The sequence below is a fragment of the Meleagris gallopavo genome, chromosome 29 (assembly GCF_000146605.3).
Source record: "Meleagris gallopavo isolate NT-WF06-2002-E0010 breed Aviagen turkey brand Nicholas breeding stock chromosome 29, Turkey_5.1, whole genome shotgun sequence".
NCBI classification, from domain to species: Eukaryota; Metazoa; Chordata; class Aves; order Galliformes; family Phasianidae; genus Meleagris; species Meleagris gallopavo.
In genome coordinates this window covers 3,928,251-3,936,206 of record NC_015039.2, presented here as the reverse complement: position 1 = coordinate 3,936,206, position 7,956 = coordinate 3,928,251, and the positions used below count along the sequence as shown (strand labels likewise).

General features: G+C 60.4%; 1 protein-coding gene across 1 annotated transcript in view; it reads left to right on the top strand.

Annotated features, from left to right (window-relative positions):
* Positions 1-7,420, top strand: part of DHX58 (DExH-box helicase 58) — a 30,896-nt gene extending 23,476 nt beyond the window's left edge. Inside the window, exons 2-13 of the mRNA XM_010724723.3 lie at positions 3-46; positions 121-322; positions 404-594; positions 726-842; positions 1,085-1,211; positions 1,298-1,480; positions 1,562-1,818; positions 2,007-2,156; positions 2,375-2,536; positions 2,816-3,006; positions 3,193-3,289; positions 3,519-7,420. Of these exons, the coding sequence (XP_010723025.2) occupies positions 3-46; positions 121-322; positions 404-594; positions 726-842; positions 1,085-1,211; positions 1,298-1,480; positions 1,562-1,818; positions 2,007-2,156; positions 2,375-2,536; positions 2,816-3,006; positions 3,193-3,289; positions 3,519-3,698 (1,901 nt within the window). The 3' untranslated portion in view covers positions 3,699-7,420. The remainder of the gene's footprint in view (positions 1-2; positions 47-120; positions 323-403; positions 595-725; positions 843-1,084; positions 1,212-1,297; positions 1,481-1,561; positions 1,819-2,006; positions 2,157-2,374; positions 2,537-2,815; positions 3,007-3,192; positions 3,290-3,518) is intronic.
* Positions 7,421-7,956: the final 536 nt, after the last annotated feature.

The window sequence follows — 7,956 nt, the reverse complement described above, 5'->3', positions numbered from 1 at the left end:
CCTGGAGGGGCGGCGGGGCGGCCGGGTGGCCGTGCTGGTCAACAAGGTGCCCGAGGACCCCGCACCCCCGGGGACGGCGGGGCCACGGCCGGGACTGACGAGCTTATGGGCGCCCCTCAGGTGCACCTGGTGCAGCAGCACTTGGAGAAGGAGTTCCACGTCCTGCGCGATGCCTTCAAAGTGTCAGCGGTCAGCGGAGACAGCAGCCATAAGTGCTTCTTCGGGCAGCTGGCGAAGGGCAGCGACGTGGTCATCTGCACGGCGCAGATCCTGCAGAACGCGCTGCTCAGCGGGGAGGAGGAGGCACACGTGGAGCTGACGGGTGGGTGTGGGACCCCACGGCCGGGCTGGGGGCTGCCCCGGGATGAGCGGCTCACCCCGCTGCCCTGCTTTGCCCGCACAGATTTCTCCTTGCTGGTGATAGATGAGTGCCACCACACTCACAAGGAAGCCGTCTACAACAAAATCATGCTGAATTACCTCCAGAAGAAGCTCGGCGGGCAGCGGGACCTGCCGCAGATCCTGGGCCTGACAGCATCCCCTGGCACCGGGGGGGAAACTTCCTTCGAAGGGGCTGTGAAGCACATCCTGCAGGTGGGTGCTGCTCCCCGCTCCTGGAGGAGCTTCCGGGGCTCCAAATGGGGTGGGTTCTGGCATCCTGCTGTGCACTGCGTGCTGCTGGGCGGCTAGGCCTCAGGGCTGCCTTTGGGGCTCTCCCCTTTCAGATCTGTGCCAACTTGGACACCGAGGTGATCACATCAGCGCGGGAGCACGCGCAGCACCTGCAGAGCCATGTGCCCCAGCCCAGGAAGCAGTACGACCTGTGCCAGGAGAGAGCACTGGTGAGAGGTGGTGGGTTGAGCCCACAGCGCTGCTCCCTGTGACCCCAAAGTTCTCATTTGCTGCTGAGTCGGGGGTCTCCCCCGGCTGTTTGGTGCCCACTCCCAATGTGGATTAGGCCAACTGCAGGAATCACCTCACCCGGAGCCCACCTGGGTCCTGCCTTGCAAACCACCCCAACCCCCCTGGCTGTGCCAGAGCAATATCCCCAGTCCCATGGGTCCTGAGCCCCCTCTGCCCCCAGGACCCCTTTGGCGAACGGCTGAAGAAGATCATGGCACAGATCCAGGAGCACATGGAGATGCCCGGACTGCCACAGGACTTTGGCACGCAGGTGTACGAGCAGCGCATCGTGGAGCTGGAGAACAGAGGTGAGGAACTCGCCCAGGTGAGGGTCCTGGGGGGATGATGGGCCGGTGGGGCGGGATGTGACCCCACTGTCACTGTTCTTTGCCAGCGGCAGAGAGGTTTTGTCGCAAGACGCGGGTGTGCGCGCTGCACCTGCGCCGGTACAACGATGCACTGCTGATCAACGACACCGTGCGCATGATGGACGCCTTCCAGTGCCTGCAGCAGTTCTATGCTGACGAGAGGGACACAAAGGACCCCACCGAGCGCTTCCTGGCCACCACCTTTGCGGGTAAAGGAGAGGTGGAGGGGAGCAGCAGGGCGGTGCAGGCTGCTTTTGGGGTGCAGCCCTCACACCCTCTTCTCTGCGCAGAGAACAGGGCCACGCTGCTGGCGCTGGCTGGAGACCGGCGCTACGAGAACCCCCGGCTGAGCAAACTGGAGGAGATCCTGCAGGAGCACTTCCAGCCCATGAGGCTATCTCGTGGCATTGTCTTCACCAAGACGCGGCAGAGCGCACACAGCCTGCTCAGCTGGTTGCAGGACATGGACGGGCTGTGCGGGCGGCACATCAGGGCGGCCGTGCTCACCGGTTCCGGCTACAGCAACCAGGCCAAGGGCATGACCCAGGTGGGGGGCCCAGGGTGTGCACGGCCCCGCTGTGCTCCAGGGCTGATGATGGGATGGAATTGGGTGGGGGTCCAGCCCGACCCCTCTCTGCACGCTCTGTGGGTGCCGTGGGTGCTGTTAGGGGCTCGGAGCCACGCGCAGCCCTCAGTCCTGGGGTACCACTGAAGTGTCCTCCCTTCTCTCTCCAGAATGAGCAGCAGGACGTGATCACACTGTTCCGCAGCGGAGAGCTCAACCTGCTCTTTTCCACCAGCGTGGCCGAGGAGGGCCTGGACATCCCTGAGTGCAACATTGTGGTGCGCTACGGGCTGATGACCAACGAGATTGCCATGGTGCAGGTAGCACCCAGGATCCCCCCAGCCCTGAGACACCTGGGTGGCACCTGGGGACCCCCCCACACCCCTGGTGCCTACTGACAGCTCTCGGGCTGAGCCCGGCCCTGGCACAGCATTGCCCGTGGAGGTGCAGGGTGCAGGGGGAGCACTCTGCCCTGCCCCGTGCATTCTGTGGCGTGAGGGGCTCAGCCACGCCACAGTGTTTGTTCTCTCTGCTGCAGGCCCGGGGTCGTGCCCGTGCCCAGAACAGTGTGTACTCTGTCCTCGCCAAAGCCAGCAGCCGGGAGGTGTTCCGGGAGCAGCTCAATGAGAACCTGGTGGAGCTCATGGAGAGGGCCATCAGTGCAGTGCAAGCCATGCCTGAGAGGGAGTATCGCCTGAAGGTGAGCGCAGGGAAGGCTGCACTGCTCCTTCCTGCATCTGCCTGTGGGCACAGCCCTCTGCACACTGATTTTAGGTGTCTGCTCTCCCCTTGAGGCAGTGCTGGCTTCTGGAGAGGGATAGTAGGAACTGTATGGCACAGCACGTCTCTGTCCTCCCGTGCAGCTTGTCCTCCATGGGATGCTGCATCTCTCTATGGCCAAATCTCTTACTGCACCTGCGGCCCGTCTGTGTGTCACCCTTGCTGACCCCATCCTCCTGCCTCTCTGCCCTCCTTGCAGATCCTGGAGCTGCAGAGAAATGCTGTTCTCAGCTGGCGAGTGAAGGAAGCCAGGAGCAGTGAGAGGCGGCAGCTGCACGACCCGGGTGACGTTTATTTCCACTGCGTCAACTGCAACGTGGCCGTGTGCCGCGGCAGCGACATCCGCACAGTGGAGGCCATGCACCACGTGAACATCAACCCCAACTTCAGGTAGGAGGGGACGGGCAGAGTCCAGTGGTCAGAGCAGAGCTCTGCCCAGACAGGGGGTGGCTGCTGCCTGCTCCTCCCTGGGGACATTGGTCTGGGGAGGTCACAGGGGCTGTGTGGGACTGTGGGAGAGCTGAGTTTTGTCCCCAGGACACCCCTTCAGAGTGCCTTTTGTTTCCTTTCTTACAGGTTTTATTATACAGTCTCACCTGGGAAAATACACTTCGAGCGGACGTTCAGGGACTGGGAGCCCGGGTGCCGCATTGTGTGCAGTGAGTGCAGGCAGGTGAGCTCCTGGGCCGTCACTCAGCCCATGCAGCAAGAAACAGGAGCTGCATTTCCCTTTGGCCTGTGGGTGCTGCACAGATGGAACATTGTTGTGGGCAGCTCCTAAAGGGGATGTGTGCTGGGAGCAAGGAGCTGCCTCCAGCTTTCAGGCACGGGGCCAGGTGCAAGGTCCTGCAGCCCAGGGTTGTGTCACCGTGTGTGTGAGCGTCCCCTCCCTGTCCACACAGGAGTGGGGAATGGAGATGATCTATCGGAACGTGACCTTACCCATCCTCAGCATCAAAAACTTTGTGGTGGTGACCCCGGATGAGAAGAAGAAGTACAAGAAGTGGAGCAGAGTGACGTTCCCCATCGAGGAGTTCAGCTACCTGGAGTACTGCTCCAGCACCCAGGACGAATCCCTGTAGAGCCGACCCACTCAGGGCTGCTCCCAGGCCACACCTGAGGCGAGGGGAACCTTTCCATCACCACTGAGACAGGACATCGCTTCAGGCCCCCGCAGGCGGGCTGCACCTCTCTGCTCTCCGCAGCCGCAATCGTGCGGGACTGACCGCAGAACTCCGCTAAAGGACTTGCGGTACCGGGACGGGGCAGCGCCGCGCCCCCGCTGCCGGTCAGCGGCTCCCGTCCCCGCAGTGCTGGAGCTGCTCCCGCGGCGCCGCATCCGCGCAGCGAACCGACGGCCCGCGTCTGCTTTGTGAAGTCGGGCGTCCTGCGTTGTCAAGGCGCGTGGTGGGTACCTGGAAAGCGCTGTGCTGCCTCTTCTATCGTGCGAGCTGGGCTCGGGGCAAAGAACGCGTCGCCCTGTTCGCGCTCCCACCCCGCTCCTCCTCCCCGGCCCGCCCCGCTGCGCTCTCCCGTCGGCGGTCGCTAGAGGGAAGTCCGCTCCCGTTCCGCTGCGGGCGCTGTGCGGGGCCGCCCCGGGGCTTCGGCTTTGTTCGGGAGCAGCGGCCGCCGTGGGGCTCAGCCCAAATTCAGGCGGGGGTCCCTGGGGGCAGCGCGAAGCCGCGCTCCCGCTCCGCAGAAACCGGGTAATGAGGCCGCGTGAGTTATTTGGAGCTCTTTGTGGGCTGCGGTGCCCTCTCCGCAGGATAAGGCCCCTCTGCGGGGACCCCAGATCGTTTTGCTAAGCACTAATTGCCCTGATTCGTGCTTGGAGAATCCAGGCTGTGAGTTAACCTGAAGGCGCCTGCGGCACTGACCTCTCAGTCTGCATGGAGCCGGCTGTTCCCTTATCCTCTTTGCTCCTTCAAACCGAAGCTTCTGCAACGTTGCCCAAAGCTTCCCCATCTTTAGAGGTGCAGCAGACCCCGTGGGATATGGGACCACGAGAGCGTTGCGATGGGCTGTGTGGGGTTTGGAGGCAGCTCATGGTCTGCATCCAACCTCTGCTCCTTCCTCCCATCCCTGCTTTACCCCCAGCCCTGTCTGGCTGCCCCCTCCGTGGAGCTCGGGCACCTTGGGTGCAATGGCAGAGGGCAGCTGAGCTACAGTGATTGCTGCTGTGACCTTGGCTGGACCTTCAGAGCCATCGTCCTTCAGAGGGAGAAGTCTGTACCCTCCCTCCCCCCGGCAGTTCTGCCCTACATCCTCCTGGTGCCGGGGCAGCCAGCTCCGGGTGGGGCGGGGGGCTCCTCCCCTCCCATCGGCGGTTCAGGTCACTCCCACACCCGCCTGGTCTGCAGCGTACTCGTGCTCTGACCTCAGAGCCACAGAGACGCGGTGGGCTGAGGGTCTCCATTCTCCAGGCCCACGTCCCCCTGCCACCTCCTTCCTTGTGCAGCCCAGAGCCGGACAGGCTTCTCCTGTGATTAAAACAGACTGAGAGCCCCACTTCATCACTACAATTGCCTGTCGATATGCAGGCATTAGCGAGGGCTGCTGGACCAGTCCTTGTGCACTGACACATCCCTGTCAATAACCCCTGGATTTAAGCCCATGGCTCGGAGCATCTTTGCTTATCTCAGCTCCCCAAAGCACTTACGTTCCCGGCCATCATAACTCCCTGCCTGTAAGCACAGTCAGGCACCATTAGACCCGGAGCAAACAGCTGCTGCAGCAAATTCTGTGGCTAAAAGTGCTATGAAGGTGTTTTCTACCTGCTCCGTTGCAGGTGAGTTCCTGCAGCCCAGCAGGTGAGGGCTCTCTATGGGGTGGGCTCACGGTGCAGGAGCGTCCTGCAGCAGTGCGTGCCCACAGAGCTCTCCTGATCGAGGACAATGCAAGGATTTATTTTTATTCATCCCATTTCATTTATCTCTGGCACATCACAGAGCGACAATTCACCTCTCAGTGCACCAGCTGCAAAAAGCTCTGCTCCCTCTGCCTGGAAGCGTCTCAGATTGGCCCTTCCTGAGGCCGGGTGTTTAACAGAGACTTACGGCTCAATCTATTTAGCTTATCGAAAAGTAGCCTGAGATGTGCCTTGAGTGCAGTGTACAAGCACCTTCCTGGGGAGAAAAGTGCCAGGTATTAAAAGCCCTTTAACTTTGCTGAGTGAGGAATAATGAGAACCGAAGGGTTGGAGATAAAGTCAGACAAATGGAAACTCAGAACCTGCAGGTCTGCAGCCAGAGGGGCGCTGGGGGGCCTCTCTGAGTGCAGTGCTGGGCTGGGCAGCTCCGTCCCTCTGCCCGGTGCTGGCAGATGATGGGCAGCAGCAGGGCTGGGCTGGTGGCACCGGTGGGCACAGGGGGCGAGGGGCTGAGCTTTGCTTTCCAGCGCACCCGAAGCTCCTGCACTCTGCTGAGCCTGGGAATGCAGAGGTGACCTTTCCTGGGGCAGCCAGAACGAGGGAAATCTCTGCAGCAGGGGAAATTCCAGGCTGATGGAAAGCGTGCATCGTGGTGCAACTCCAACCCCAAAATCAAGTGCCTCTCTTCTCTCTGCTTGCTCCCCTCCTTCCACATGTGCAGTGGGGGCAAGAGGGGCTGCAGGCCCCGGTAGGCACCCCGAGGAGCCCCAGGAGCTGCTGCTGAAGGGCCGTAGCAGAGCTCAATTTGCTCCCTGCAGTTCCTGTGTGCCCAGGCTCAGCTGCAGCCGGCGGAGCATGAAGCAGCTTTGCAGGTGCAAAGGCAAATCTGCCTGCCTGGCAGCTCCCAGATTTCAGAGCCAGGGCACAATGACACAGCTCTGCTCCAACCGCTGCGGTGCTGCCAGCTTTATCCCAACCTTCCTCTCCACCTGCCATCACTGCACCACAGCCAGCACTGCGTGCAGCGCTGCCCCCTCGGCTGCTATTGAAGAAATAAAATTAAAGGAAAACTCTCATCCTGGCCACGCGTTGGACAAAAAGGAGCGGTGTGGCTCCAGCCCTGTGCTTGGGTGCCTTCATAGAGGGGTGTTTCCAGGGCAGATCTGCACCTGCAGATGGTCGGTGCCTCAGCAGAGCAGCGCAGGCGGCTGTGGTGACCAGAGATAACGGCTGGAGTCCGCACAGCCCGGGGCTCTGGAGAGGACCAGGAACACAAAGCAAAAATATCAAATAATTCCCAAACAACATTTCATGCACTAAATATCTGGGCTGTGATTCTGCTGAGACCTGGCTTTATAATTGGATCTGTCAAAAACCCATCACACTTAATGTGCAGCTGTCACCAAATGCTTTCATGCCGCACCTCAAGGCTGATGCTGGATTCCCCCTCTCCTGTCCCCTTCGTGGGCTGGATCCATCCTGGGAGCCTGGAGCTGCCCAGCCAGCAGAGCCTGTGCTGGTGACCCATTGCAGCTCCTGCTGGCCTCATCACATCATCTCCCCCCCGAGGAAAGCTCAGGAAAACCCCAGAAGTGCACTGGGCTCTCGTCCCAGTAAACCCACCTGAGTTCCACCAGGCAAGGAGCAGAAGGTGTAATGGGGATGTTCTGTGTATTGACACCATTCATGAGCTGATGCAAATGAGCTTTGTATATCACTGCATTCCTGATTCATTGTTTGCAGGAGAAGGACAGAAACGTGTTCCTTCAAACTGTGCTTTGCAGGGCCCAGCCCTGCAGACCCCTGGCTCCCTGCCCACCATAAATTAGGGGGATCCCTGGAAGGTGCTGAGACTGGGAGCAGTTCTGCTGGGATGGGATGGAATGGAATGGGGATGAGATGAGGATGGGGATGGGGATGGGATGGGGATGGGGATGGGGATGGGGATGGAGATGGGATGGGGATGGGTGGTGCCAGCAAGGCTGTGGTGGTGTTGGTGAGGCGTGGGAGCTGAGCAGCCTGCAGTTGCTGAGCACACGTGTACCTGTGTGTTTTTCACCCGAGTAATCAAAGTCTTTATCCAGTGTTTGATTAAAGGCCACGAAACACATTATCTTTGCTTCTTTCACTTTATTTTTTGTTCCCTTCATTTGTCCCTTGGAGATGAGGGTTGCTCTGGTAGTTATTAGTCACAAAGCCCTAACCTCGCACTGCATTCTTGCTATCTGAGAAATGAATTATTAATGGTGCATTAAACAGAGACTGGAAAGGGGCCCTGGGACACTGATAATCAGGAGCTAATTGAGGAAGAAATGAGATACGGCTCTCCTTGCAGAGCGAGGGCTGTGCAGATACCGAAGGTGACCCCACTGCTCCTCCTGCCCCACCGCGGCGGGCAGCTGCTCAGCTCCTGCTGACGGCCAAGTGGGCACAGCTGCAGCTGGGACACACTGCTGTGGGCGGGATGCTTT